Raw genomic sequence first — 15,288 nt, 5'->3', positions numbered from 1 at the left:
CGAGATTCCACCGGACAGTAGGAATTCCGATACCGGAGTCTAGCCGGGTATTACATTCTCCCCCCCTTAAGAACATTCATCCCCGAATGTTCGTCAACTAGCACATGCAAGGCATACAACATATCATACACATAAAACACATGAAACATATAAGAAACTAACCTTAGAAAAGATAAGGGTACTGCTGGAGCATGGACTCCCGTGTCTCCCAGGTGCATTCTTCCAGATTGTGGTGGTTCCAAAGGACTTTCACCATCGGGATTTCCTTGTTCCTCAACTTCCTGATTTGAGTGTCCAAAATCCGTACCGGCTGCTCAACATAGGTGAGATCCTCTTGGATCTCCACATCAGGCTCACTGAGAACCTTGCCCGGATCTGACACGAACTTTCTCAACATGGAAACATGGAAAACCGGATGGATTCTTTCCATTGAAGCATGTAAATCTAGCTTGTACGATACATTCCCAATCTTTTGCAAGACTTCAAAGGGTCCGATGTACCGTGGAGCCAGCTTACCTTTCTTCCCGAACCGAACCACTCCTTTCATAGGAGACACCTTTAGGGGTGAGCATTCGGTCGGTTCGGTTCAAAACCGAACCGAACCGAATAAACTGAAAACCGAAATTTGAGTGTTTATGAAAACCGAACCGAACCGATTTTGGTCAGAAACCGAATCAAACCGAACCGGTCTGATTCGGTTCGATTCGATTTGGTTTGATTAGTTTCAATTTTTAATAATTTTTTTATTTTTTACCCTTTATTTTTAATATTTTAAAATTTAATTAAAATATTTTAATCTTAATATGATTTAATTTCTATATATTATTGAAAAAACATATTATTACTACTAATCGGTTCGGTTCGGTTTTTTCGGTTTTTTTCTGATCAAAACCGAACCGAACCGAAATAACCAAAATTTTTGAAATTAAAAATCGAACCGAACCGAAATATATAAAAAATCGAACCAAATTTTCAAATCGATTCGGTTCGGTCGATTTTTTCCGTTTAAACCGAATACTACTCACCCCTAGACACCTTGAGCAATACCAGATCCCCCTCTTGAAACTCTACTTGCCTTCTGCGAATGTCTGCATAACTCTTCTGTCTGCTTGTAGCAGTCTTGATTCTTTCTCTGATTAAGGGTACCACCCTGCTGGTGATTTTTACTAGCTCAGGCCCTGCCAAGGCCTTTTCTCCAACCTCTTCCCAGCAAACAGGTGATCTGCACTTCCTCCCATACAAAGCTTCATATGGGGCCATCCCGATGCTAGCATGATGGCTGTTATTGTAGGCAAACTCCACCAAAGGCAGGTGCTGCCTCCAAGAACCGCCAAAGTCCAGCACACACATTCTAAGCATATCTTCCATTGTCTGGATGGTCCTCTCTGACTGTCCGTCCGTCTGTGGATGGAAAGCAGTGCTAAAATCCAACCTGGTACCCATGGCATCCTGCAGACTCTGCCAAAACCTGGAGGTGAACTGGGGTCCTCTATCGGACACTATTGAAACCGGAACCCCATGCAGTCTGATAATCTCATCAACATACACCTGCGCCAACTTGTCCACAGAATAGCCACTCCTGACAAGGATGAAGTGAGCAGATTTGGTGAGTCTGTCCACAATCACCCATATGGAGTCTAATCTTTTGGACGTCATCGGTAACCCCACTACGAAGTCCATAGCTATATTCTCCCATTTCCATTCTGGAATAGGTAGCGGGTTAAGCATTCCAGCCGGCTTCTGATGTTCCAGCTTCACCCTCTGACACACTTCACAGGCTGACACAAACTGTGCCACTTCTCTCTTCATGGCTGGCCACCAATAAACCTTCTTCAGATCTTGATACAGCTTGGTGGCTTCGGGGTGAATGTTGTATCTTGCATTATGAGCCTCTCTCATAATGTCCCCTTTTAGCCCTATGTCATCTGGTACACACAATCGACTCCCATAACGGAGGATCCCCTTATTGTTGAATCTGAACTCATTGTCCTTGCCTGATTGAACAGTCCTGGCAATCTTCACTAATTCTGGGTCCTCATGCTATTTCTGAGCCACCTGCTCCAGAAACACGGGTGTCACTCTCATCTGGGCAACTAAAGCACCTGTACCAGACAACTCCAACTGTAGACCTTCATCAATGAGCTTGTAAAACTCCTTCATCACTGGTCTCCTCTGCGTCGTGATGTGGGATAGACTGCCTAGTGACTTTTGGCTTAGGGCGTCTACCACAACATTCGCCTTACCCGGATGGTATTGAATCTTGCAATCATAATCACTCAGCAGTTCTACCCATCTCCTCTGTCTTAAGTTCAAATCTCTTTGACTCAGGATGTACTGTAGGCTTTAATGATATGTGAAGATCTCACATTTAACACCGTAAAGGTAATGGCTCTATATCTTGAGTGCAAAGATGACGACTGCCATCTCTAGGTCATGCGTGGGGTAATTCAACTCGTGCTTCTTCAAATGTCTAGAAGCATAAGCAATCACCGTTTCATTCTGCATTAGCACACAACCCAGACCCACTCGGGATGCATCACAGAACACTGTGAAGTCCTCATTGCTAGCTGGCAGAGCTAACACTGGTGCTGACGTTAACCTCTTCTTAAGCTCTTCAAAACTCTCTTCGCACTGGTCGGTCCACACAAACTTCTGATTCTTCTTGGTCAACCTGGTCAGAGGAGCTGCAATTTTTGAGAAGTCCTGAATGAACCTCTTGTAGAACCTGCCAAACCCAATAAACTTCTGATCTCTGACACTGAAGTGGGTCTAGGCCAGTTAGCCACAGCTTCTACCTTATTGGGGTCTACCTTTATTCCATTTTCTGACACCACATGCCCCAAGAATGAAATGCTCCTCAGCCAGAATTCACACTTGGAGAACTTGGCATACAAGCCATGCTCCCTCAAGGTCTGTAGAACCAACCTCAGATGATGGGCATGCTCCTCTGCATTCCTGGAATACACCAAGATATCATCTATGAAGACGATAACGAAGTGATCCAGGTACTGGCTAAACACTCTGTTTATGAGATCCATGAATGCTGCAGGGGCGTTGGTTAACCCGAACGGCATCACAAGGAACTCAAAATGCCCATATCTGGTCTTGAAAGCTGTCTTTGGCACATCTTCCTCTCTGATCCTCAGCTGATGATACCCGAACCTCAGATCTATTTTAGAGAAACAACCCGCTCCTGCTAGCTGGTCAAATAAATCATCGATCCTTGACAATGGGTATTTATTCTTGGTAGTGACTTTGTTCAACTGCCTGTAGTCGATACAAAGTCTGAGGGATCCATCCTTCTTTCTTACAAACAAAACTGGAGCACCCCAGGGTGAGGTACTCGGTCGGATGAAGCCCTTGTCTACCAGCTCCTGTAACTGCTCCTTCAACTCTTTAAATTCTGCTGGCGCCATCCTGTAAGGAGGGATAGAGATCGGTTGAGTTCCAGGCATTAGTTCTATCTCGAACTCTATCTCCCTAGCAGGTGGTAAACCTGGCAGCTCGTCTGGGAACACATCCAAAAACTCTCTGACCACCGGCACCGAGGCGGGCTCTATAACCTGACTGCTAAGCTCTCTCACGTGAGCCAAATACCCCTGACATCCCCTCCTAAGCAACCTGCAAGCCTGAAGAGCTGATATCAGACCTCTAGGTGTACCCCTCCTGTCTCCCCTGAAGATGACCTCTGACCTATCCTAACCTCTGAACCTGACTACCTTGTCCCTGCAGTCCAAGGTAGCACCATGGGTAGATAGCCAGTCCATCCCTAGAATGACGTCAAAGTCTGTCAAATCTAGAACCACCAGGTCGGCGGACAAGCATCTTCCCTCAACAAACACAGGACTACACTGGCAGACTGACTCTGCCACTGATGGATCACACTTGGGTCCACTGACCCAGAGAGGCCACTCTAACCCAGAGATCATCAACCCCAACCTCTCAACGGCTCTCGGTGCAATAAAAGAATGAGATGCACCAGGGTCCATCAAGGCATATACATCTGAACAACCAATGACTAAGTTACCTGCCACCACGGTGTTAGATGCATCTGCCTCCTGCTGTGTCATTGTGAAGATCCGTGCTAGAGCTGATGGACCTTCACCTCTGAAACCCGCTGAAGAAGAGGCTGCACCTCTCCCTCTGCCTCTGCCACTGGCCTGAGTCGTGGCTAGAGCTGCTGGCTGCGCTACACTACCTGATGCTGTCTGCTGGGACTGTGCCATCGGGACTGCTCTTGGACATTCTCGAGCCGTATGCCCCTCCTGACCACATCTGAAACAGGCTGTCGTCCCAAACCGACATACTCCCCTGTGCGGCTTACCACACCTTGCACAAACTGCATTATCCGCACCAGAGCTTGAGCCACTCCCAAATCCCAGACTAGACTTGACTTTGCTCCATAACTTGTTCTTCTTAGTCTTGGCTTTGCCCCATCTCTTGCTGCTTGAAGCTGCTGCACTCAGGGTAAAGGGATCTAACCTTCCCCCACCCGGGGTTTTAGGACCAGAAGACTGTGCCACTGACTGCTTAACTGTCCCCTTAATGATGGCACTGGCCTCCATTTTCCTGGCCATATCCACTATGGCATGGAAGCTCTCCCTGTCCACTGACTGAATCAAGGATGAATATCGGGAGTGAAGTTTCATAACATACCTCCTTGACTTCTTCGAATCTGTATCCAGACTCTGCCCAGTGAAAGGCAACAGCTCCAAGAATCTGTCGGTGTACTCCTCTACACTCATTTCATCTGTCTGTGTAACACCCCTTAACCGTCTAAAAAATAACTTAGTAAAGGATGCCACATACTATACTATATGCAATTACATATGTGGACTTAAGATAGTTTTGACATTATAAATTGTTTTTTAGTTCGTTTAAATGCATGTTGATTCACAAAATAATTTTAAATGGAGAAACCGCAAAAGTCTCCCCTGTTTATTAGCAATTATCCCTGTGAAAACTAGTCATAAAATTTCAATATTTACTCATTTCACACTATTAAAACCACAAATAGAACATAATAACTTAAAATAGTAAACACATTTGTTTATATTCATACTATTTACAATACTCATTTACAGACTCTTGGTAGACTATTAATGTACATGCCAAACATAAACAACCTCTGGACAAATCTTGTGAACAACTGGTTATGATGATGTCTCTGTGCTGATGCAGAACCAGACCTCCTAACTGTTGCTTCCTCTATTTATTACCTGCGCATGGAAAATCCAATGCGCTGAGCTTATGCCCAGTGGGTGAATAACAACATATATATTCATTCAAGTATACTAGGAATAATCATGACATATATAATGAAATCATGTTATATAAAAGCACATAAATATTTTATGTGTCAGTGGACAAATCAGGTTACTAAATTTTATAGCAGTAAGATTATTCATATTTTTGTAACCATCTTGTATGCATGCTAGCAAAGCATTAACAAGTCATATAATTAAATCTTAGCCCCTATAAACTCTTCGTAGGATCAACTAGCTAGATAAGGGAAAACTGTATCGGTATAGCACAAAGTGCCAAACTGTATGGCCTGGGGGCCGAATGCTGTGCCTGTATGGCTAAAAAGCCGAAAAACTGTATGACACGTAATGTGTCGAAAATATCATATCATGTAGCCCATTAGGGCGCAGTACTGCTAAAATGTATATGGCATGCCATACCCTTATGCTATCTATGACTCCCACTGAGGTTTACTAGGGCCAAGAATGCATAATTTCATGTTAAATATTTATTGGTACTAAATAAGCAATCACATCAATAAAAAGAGTCCTTAAAAGCATTCATATATGTGTAATAGAACATATTCACTTATGAGCATATTATTCAGCCATAAACATTTTACTATGTCATCAAGAATATGTATGAAAAGTTTTAGTATATTAAACTAGCACGTGCGTAAAGCAGGCATGTCAAGCTAGCATGTGCGTAATTTGGCCACAAAGCTAGCATGTCAATCCCTTTTAGGTCAATATTTATATTTAGCTTTGTTTCTGCCTGAGATTGTATCACATTTTTAAGTATCTTATGGACACAATTAGACTCACTTTTCTTCATGAACGTTGTGTATTTATGTCTTAGCTTTCTAACAAGATATATTACATCTAATTCTGACCTTCCTAACTTAAGTTATGAATTTTTATTTGCAACCTGCTCAATCAGGTCCTAACCAGTACAGTTTTGGTATCTGTTTTTAATCTAACAAAACCTATCATATGCATACATTTACATACAGATTCAAGCTTAACTTTCTTGTACAAAGTTTTAGGTATACTTTTCAGGGTTCATTTGGCACTGGTATTAATTCATTTCATTGAGTAAATCATTAGTTATGGTCTAGGAGATACATACTGCTCCGGATGCACAATTCCCTGTGACCAGCTTAGGTTCACTAGCAATTTTCACATAATTAGCTACAGATTCAGAATTTGGTCACTTCATGAAAGTTTTAGATTTGTGTCTTAGCTTTCATTTGGTATATGTTAGACTTAATTTAAATGATCACACAATAAGTTATGAGGCTTCTAACACAGACTGTCCTGTTGGAACCTATTCTGCCAGTTTTATGTTTTTGGTTCCCATGTTGTATCTATGTGCTTTAAACCTTCCAATCATCATTTCAACATTCATATTACATATCCATACAATCAAAGCAACATTTCCAGCAAGTAAAATCAACCCCTAATTTCACTTATTCATGACAGAATCAAAGGAAAACAGAAAGTCATACAAACACCAAACCTTTTGTAAATTCTTTTCAAAATCTTTAGGTACACCTTAGTTACTCTTTTTCCTTGCCTTTCCCCTTTGATGTACCTTCCTCCCTTTGAGTTTGTTCTTTACAAAGAATAAGAAAAACAGGAGCTTTAATTCATTTAACAACATATAATTAATTGAAACATGAAAGAATATGTTTACCTAACCTAGTTTTCAATTTCATCACTTACCACTTAAGCACCTTAACTTCTCTCCTTCTTTCCTCCCTTTCTATGGTTTCCTTGCTGGTTATTACACTTAAGAACAGATTTTGTGTGGCTGGAGATTTTATCTTTTTGGTGAAATATGGTGGAAATGGAAGATAAGAAAGCAAAAGCTTTTTCTCTTTCCTTTTGGTGTAGGTACGGCAAGGATGAAGCAAATGAAGACAACCCATTTCTTTCATGCTTAGTCATGTATGGCTAGGTGTCATATGGTGGGTTAGGTGTAAATATAGAAAAAGGTGGAGGGCAAACTTGGAATTTTACTTTTAAACTTTCCATATTCACACTTTCACCTACTAAACTTTTCCACATGTTTCAATTTAGTTTTTAAACTTTCAATATTCATAGATTGACCTACTAATCTTACATTTTTTATATTTAGAAGTTCATTTTATTTAAGCAAGCACGTCGGTTTTAGGAAGCACCTCAAGCTAGCACGTCGGGAAACCCTTAAGCACCTCCCGATAGCAACTTGATTCCGACCTGCTTATCACGTTAGATACTTTATTTTAAGATATGTCTGTTTTCTTATTTGGGTTTTCTATGATCCAGTTATTACAGTTTAAGATGTTAAAATACTATTACTGGTCGTTCTTATTTTAACTCTACCTTTGGACGTATAACTCTATATGAAATGCAAGTTAGACCTCTAAACACAACTTTTAGTGCTCTATCTTTAAACGAATTGTGTGTCAGACGGCTATGGATAAGCTAGCACCTCCCCTAATTAGCTCGAGGTTAAGCTAGCACCTCCCCTGAAGCTAGTTATTCTAACTTCGGAATGGTACAATTGAAAGCTAATGGTTGCTTTATTTCTATCTGCAGGTTTTGGAATGTGACAATTCTCCCCCCCTTTTAAAAAGAATTTCGTCCTCGAAATTTACCTATCATGAATAGCTGGGGGTGTTGTTGCCTCATTAATTCCTCACTTTCCCATGTAGCTTCCTCTGTTTTGTGGTTTCTCTAAAGAATCTTCACTAATGGAATCTTCTTATTCCTCAGCTCCTTTATTTCTCATGCTAAAATCTTCACTGGTTCCTCCTCATAAGTCAAATCAGGTTGAATATCAATTGTCTCAGAAGAAATGACATGAGAAGGATCAGATCTGTATCTTCTCAGCATGGATACATGGAAGACATTATGTATCTTATCTAATCCAGGGGGTAATGCTAACCTGTAGGCTACCGGACCCACACGTTCAATTATCTCATATGGACTGATAAACCTAGGACTTAACTTTCCCTTTTTGCCAAATCTGAGCACCCTTTTCCATGGAGAGACTTTAAGAAATACTTTATCTCCAACTTGATATGCTATATCTTTTCTCTTCAAATCTGCATAAGACTTCTGTCTATCTGAAGCTGCTTTCAACCTTTCCTTGATAGTTCTTACTTTCTCTTCTGTTTCCCTCACCAAGTCTGGACCTATCACTTTAGCTTCACTGAGTTCTGTCCAGCACAATGGAGTTCTACATTTCCTTCCATATAATGCTTCATAAGGTGCCATTTTGATACTTGCTTGATAACTGTTGTTGTATGCAAATTCAACCAATGGAAGGTATCTCTCCCAGCTCCCTTCGAATTCAATAACACAACTTCTAAGCATATCTTCCAGTGTTTGAATTACCCTTTCAGATTGCCCATCTGTTTGAGGATGAAAAGTTGTACTAAAATTCAACTTAGTACCCAGTGCTTCATGCAATTTCTCCCAAAATCTGGATGTGAACTTCGGGTCCCTATCTGAAATAATGGAAAGAGGTACTCCATGTAATTGAACTATTTCAGTGATATATAATTCTGCATATTTCTCCAATGAGTAATCAGTTCTCACTGGCAAGAAATGAGCTGACTTAGTCAATCTATCTACAATCACCCATATGGCATCTTTTTTCCTTGGTGTCAGTGGCAATCCCACAACAAAATCCATAGTGATCCTATCCCACTTCCATTCTGGTATGGAAATAGGGTGTAAAAGACTAGATGGAACTTGATGCTCAGCTTTCACCTGCTGACAAGTCAGACATGTAGCCACAAATTCAACTATATCTTTCTTCATACCTCGCCACCAATAATGCAGTTTCAAATCTTGATACATTTTAGTGCTACCAGGATGCATAGCATATGAACTACTGTGTGCTTCCTCCAGAATGTTCTTCCTCAGGTCATCAACATTAGGTACACATATTCTGCCTTCATAATACAAATAGCCATCATCCTGAACCACATGTTTCTGCTTTTTTCCCTCTTGGACTTGCCTTATCCATAAAGTTGTTTTAGTATCCCCTTTCTGTGCTTCCTGGACTTGTTGAAGTAGATTGGGTCTAAGCTTTAGTTCTGCTATGATAGCCCCATTATTAGCTAAAGATAGACGGGCATTCAAAGCTCTTAAAGCAGCAAAGGATTTCCTGCTAAGTGCATCTGCTACTAGATTGGCTTTACCTGGATGATAGTCAATAATGCAGTCATAATCCTTAAGCAACTCTAACCATCTTCTCTATCTCAGGTTAAGCTCCTTTTGTGTGGGCAAATACTTTAAACTTTTATGATCTGTATAGATATAACATTTTTCTCCATACAAGTAATGCCTCCATATCTTTAATGCAAAGACTATGGCTGCTAACTCTAAATCATGAGTAGGGTAGTGCTTCTCATGTGGCTTTAATTGTCTTGAAGCATAAGCAACTACCTTCCCCTCCTGCATGAGTACACAACCCAGTCCATTATGTGAGGCATCACTGTAAATCACAAAATCTTTACCCGACTCTGGCTGTGTAAGGACAGGTGCCTCTGTAAGCATCTTTTTAAGCTTTTCAAAACTCTCCTGGCATTTGTCATCCCAGTCATATTTAACATTCTTGTGCAACAATTTAGTCAATGGGGCAGCAATGATTGAAAATCCCTTTACAAACTGCCTATAGTATCCAGCCAAACCCAGAAAACTCCTAATCTCTGCTACATTCTTAGGTGGTTTCCATTCAAGGATAGGTTCTATCTTTTTAGGGTCTACTCTGATTCCTTCAGCTGACACAACATGCCCAAGAAAGGATATATCATTTAGCCAAAACTCACATTTACTAAGCTTGGCATAAAGTTGTTTCTCTCTCAGAGTCTGTAATACTATTCTCAAATGTTGATCATGTTCTTCCTTAGTCTTTGAGTATATCAAGATGTCATCTATGAACACTACAACAAACTGATCCAGGTAGGGATGAAAGATGCGGTTCATTAAATCCATGAAAGCAGCAGGAGCATTAGTTAACCCAAAAGGCATAACAAGAAATTCATAGTGTCCATATCGGGTTCTAAAAGCAGTTTTAGAGACATCTGTTTCTTTTATCTTCAACTGATGATAACCCGATCTCAAATCAATTTTCGAAAAGACACTGGCTCCTTTTAGCTGATCAAACAAGTCATCTATTCGAGGCAAAGGGTATTTATTTTTAATTGTCACCTTATTTAATTGCCTGTAATCTATACACAATCTTAGCGTCCCATCCTTCTTTTTTACAAACAATACAGGTGCGCCCCAAGGTGAGATACTAGGTCGTATGAAACCCTTGTCAAGCAATTCTTGTAATTGTATTTTTAACTCTTTTAGTTCAGTAGGTGCCATCCTATAAGGAGCAATAGAGATAGGTGCGGTGCCTGGTATAACATCTATGGCAAATTCCACCTCTCTCTCTGGTGGTAACCCAAGAAGATCATCAGGAAAAACATCAGAGAAATCACACACTATGGATATGTCATGCACACCTGGATTCTCCTTTTTGGTTTCAAGTGCACAAACAAGGTAGGCTTCACAACCCTTACTGATTAATCTCCTAGCTGTAGCGGCCGATATAATATTAGACAGGTAATCTGATCTCTCCCCTACAACTACCACATCATGATCTGCAAGTGTTTTTAATGTAATTCTTTTTTATCTACAATCTACTATTACCCGATGCTTAGATAACCAGTCCATGCCAAGGATTACATCAAATTCTCTAAAGGGTAACTCTATCAAAACACCATGGAAAGTCTGACCATGGATGGATATAGGACAATCCCTATATACTTTACTCACTATCACACTATGACCAAGGGGGTTGTTTACTATTATATCTTGGTTTAGAGAATCTGCCTGTAATTTCCCCTCATTGACAATGGGTAAACATATGTATGAATGTGTTGATCCTGGGTCTATTAATGCATGCACAGGTTTATCACAGATTGAGAATGTACCAACAATCACATCTGGGGAGTCTATGTCCTCTTTAGCCCTGATGGCATAGGCTCTAGCAGGTGTTCTGAAGTCTGGTCTATCTACTGTTTCAGACACCCTCTGACTGGCTGAAGCTGCCCCTGTTTGATTACCTCTACCCCTTCCTCTTCCTCTAAATCCAGCAGGAATAGGCCTCTCTACTGGTGGTGCCGAAGATACCTGTCCCCTAAGACAGTCTCTCATAAGATGCTCAGTAGATCCACACCTGAAGCATGCCCCTGTTAATTTTCTGCAGGGTCCCAAATGCCTTCTACCACAGTGCTCACATATAGGGTATTGTCCCCTGCCTGCACTTCCTGAACTGGCTACAGAAGTACTAGTTTGCTGCCCAAACCTCCCTGCAAAACTCTGCGCTAGTGGCTGCCTTTGTCTTTGTACTTGACTCTGCCCTGATGACTGAGCACCTCTTTGTCTCTTCATAGGTGCTTGAGAGGCTGAGGATTGCCCCTGCATCTGGGTTTGCCCTCTCTTCTGTTGCCCTTTCTGTCTCCAGCTCTGTTCTTCTTCTTTTATCTTCTCTATATTCAACGCTGCATTTACCAGAGTAGAGAACTCTTTGATGGAATGGGCTGCCAAAAGCACCCTAATGTCATTATGCAAACCCTGCTCAAATTTCTTACATTTAGCTTCCTCTGTAGGCACCATTTCCCGGGCATACTTACTCAGTCTGATGAAATCTTTTTCATACTCGCTACCAGTCATCCTGCCCTGTCTCAAATATAGGAACTCTCTTTTCTTCTCATCCATATATAAATCTCCTATATACTTCTTTCGAAACTCAGCCATAAAGAATTTCCAAGTCTGCTGCTCAGACTGAACTGTCTGTGATGTGGTGTCCCACCACTGATAGGCCTCTTCTTGTAACAAAGCAACTGCACAAGCCACACTGTCTGGTGGTGTGCACTGAAGCTGCTGCAACACTCTCTCTGTACTTTGCAGCCAGTACTCTGCTGCTGGAGCATCATCTTCTCTTCTGCCTTTGAATTCCATAGCTCCATATTTTCTAAGCTTGTCTATTGGTGGTCTAGCAGGAGCCTGCATAGGTACTGCAACTGGTGGTGGCACCTGAGGTGCTGCCCCTGAAACTCGTCTAAACATATCTGCCAGCTGTTGTAAAAATGCATCCTGTGCTTGCCTATCTTCACCATGAGGGGCTGGTGCAACTGCTGGCTCAATGGGTTCTGAGGGGGCATGACTTCCCACCTCCTCATCTATAGCACGTTGTGATTCCTCAGACATCCTCTCTGAACAATTAAAAACACAAAATAGGCCTACATCAATTTTACAGAGATACATCATAACCTTGACACACTTGGCATGTACATTAAACTATGCTATATCCTAGAACCGCCTAAACCTCTGCTCTGATACCAAAAATGTAACACCCCTTACCCGTCTATAAAATAACTTAGTAAAGGATGCCACATACTATACTGTATGCAATTACATATGTGGACTTAAGATAGCTTTGACATTATAAATTGTTTTTTAGTTCGTTTAAATGCATGTTGATTCACGAAATAATTTTAAATGGAGAAACCGCAAAAGTCTCCCCTGTTTATTAGCAATTATCCCTGTGAAAACTAGTCATAAAATTTCAATATTTATTCATTTCACACTATTAAAACTACAAATAGAACATAATAACTTAAAATAGTAAACACATTTGTTTATATTCATACTATTTACAATACTCATTTACAGACTCTTGGTAGACTATTAATGTACATGCCAAACATAAACAACCTCTGGACAAATCTTGTGAACAACTGGTTATGATGATGTCTCTGTGCTGATGCAGAACCAGACCTCCTAACTGTTGCTTCCTCTATTTATTACCTGCGCATGGAAAATCCAATGCGCTGAGCTTATGCCCAGTGGGTGAATAACAACATATATATTCATTCAAGTATACTAGGAATAATCATGACATATATAATGAAATCATGTTATATAAAAGCACATAAATATTTTATGTGTCAGTGGACAAATCAGGTCACTAAATTTTATAGCAGTAAGATTATTCATATTTTTATAACCATCTTGTATGCATGCTAGCAAAGCATTAACAAGTCATATAATTAAATCTTAGCCCCTATAAACTCTTCGTAGGATCAACTAGCTAGATAAGGGAAAACTGTATCGGTATAGCACAAAGTGCCAAACTGTATGGCCTGGGGGCCGAATGCTGTGCCTGTATGGCTAAAAAGCCGGAAAACTGTATGACACGTAATGTGTCGAAAATATCATATCATGTAGCCCATTAGGGCGTAGTACTGCTAAACTGTATATGGCATGCCATACCCTTATGCTATCTATGACTCCCACTGAGGTTTACTAGGGCCAAGAATGCATAATTTCATGTTAAATATTTATTGGTACTAAATAAGCAATCACATCAATAAAAAGAGTCCTTAAAAGCATTCATATATGTGTAATAGAACATATTCACTTATGAGCATATTATTCAGCCATAAACATTTTACTATGTCATCAAGAATATGTATGAAAAGTTTTAGTCTATTAAGCTAGCACGTGCATAAAGCAGGCATGTCAAGCTAGCATGTGCGTAATTTGGCCACAAAGCTAGCATGTCAATCCCTTTTAGGTCAATATTTATATTTAGCTTTGTTTCTGCCTGAGATTGTATCACATTTTTAAGTATCTTATGGATACAATTAGACTCACTTTTCTTCATGAATGTTGTGTATCTATGTCTTAGCTTTCTAACAAGATATATTACATCTAATTCTGACCTTCCTAACTTAAGTTATGAATTTTTCTTTGCAACCTGCTCAATCAGGTCCTAACCAGTACAGTTTTGGTATCTGTTTTTAATCTAACAAAACCTATCATATGCATACATTTACATACAGATTCAAGCTTAACTTTCTTGTACAAAGTTTTAGGTATACTTTTCAGGGTTCATTTGGCACTGGTATTAATTCATTTCATTGAGTAAATCATTAGTTATGGTCTAGGAGATACATACTGCTTCGGATGCACAATTCCCTGTGACCAGCTTAGGTTCACTAGCAATTTTCACATAATTAGCTACAGATTCAGAATTTCGTCACTTCATGAAAGTTTTAGATTTTTGTCTTAGATTTCATTTGGTATATGTTAGGCTTAATTTAAATGATCACACAATAAGTTATGAGGCTTCTAACACAGACTGTCCTGTTGGAACCTATTCTGCCAGTTTTATGTTTTTGGTTCCCATGTTGTATCTATGTGCTTTAAACCTTCCAATCATCATTTCAACATTCATATTACATATCCATACAATCAAAGCAACATTTCCAGCAAGTAAAATCAACCCCTAATTTCACTTATTCATGACAGAATCAAAGGAAAACAGAAAGTCATACAAACTCCAAACCTTTTGTAAATTCTTTTCAAAATCTTTAGGTACACCTTAGTTACTATTTTTCCTTGCCTTTCCCCTTTGATGTACCTTCCTCCCTTTGAGTTTGTTCTTTACAAAGAATAAGAAAAACAGGAGCTTTAATTCATTTAACAACATATAATTAATTGAAACATGAAAGAATATGTTTACCTAACCTAGTTTTCAATTTCATCACTTACCACTTAAGCACCTTAACTTCTCTCCTTCTTTCCTCCCTTTCTATGGTTTCCTTGCTGGTTATTACACTTAAGAACAGATTTTGTGTGGCTGGAGATTTTATCTTTTTGGTGAAATATGGTGGAAATGGAAGATAAGAAAGCAAAAGCTTTTTCTCTTTCTTTTTGGTGTAGGTACGGCAAGGATGAAGGAAATGAAGACAACCCATTTCTTTCATGCTTAGTCATGTATGGCTAGGTGTCATATGGTGGGTTAGGTGTAAATATAGAAAAAGGTGGAGGGCAAACTTGGAATTTTACTTTTAAACTTTCCATATTCACACTTTCACCTACTAAACTTTTCCACATGTTTCAATTTAGTTTTTAAACTTTCAATATTCATAGATTGACCTACTAATCTTACATTTTTAATATTTAGAAGTTCATTTTATTTAAGCAA

General features: G+C 39.9%; 1 protein-coding gene and 1 long non-coding RNA gene across 3 annotated transcripts; both read right to left on the bottom strand.

Annotated features, from left to right (window-relative positions):
* Nucleotides 1-10,919: 10,919 nt before the first annotated feature.
* On the bottom strand, nt 10,920-12,362 carry LOC110623266. The gene has a single exon (XM_021768190.2). It carries the CDS (start codon nt 12,360-12,362, stop codon nt 10,920-10,922), a length of 1,443 nt encoding a protein of 480 aa, XP_021623882.2.
* A 34-nt stretch (nt 12,363-12,396) lies between these two features.
* On the bottom strand, nt 12,397-15,004 carry LOC122724689. 2 transcript variants are annotated; one of them, XR_006352129.1, is made up of 4 exons: nt 14,853-15,004; nt 14,647-14,742; nt 13,011-13,103; nt 12,397-12,508 (listed from the first exon to the last, which is right to left on the bottom strand). It is a non-coding gene; the product is annotated as an uncharacterized LOC122724689 (long non-coding RNA). The 2 variants fall into 2 exon arrangements; XR_006352128.1 differs by lacking the exon at nt 12,397-12,508 and having other exon boundaries at nt 12,912-13,103.
* Nucleotides 15,005-15,288: the final 284 nt, after the last annotated feature.

The sequence above is a fragment of the Manihot esculenta genome, chromosome 9, assembly GCF_001659605.2.
Source record: "Manihot esculenta cultivar AM560-2 chromosome 9, M.esculenta_v8, whole genome shotgun sequence".
Taxonomy (NCBI): Eukaryota; Viridiplantae; Streptophyta; class Magnoliopsida; order Malpighiales; family Euphorbiaceae; genus Manihot; species Manihot esculenta.
The sequence above is the reverse complement of the archived record's forward strand: the minus strand, read 5'-3'. Positions and strand labels throughout refer to the sequence as shown.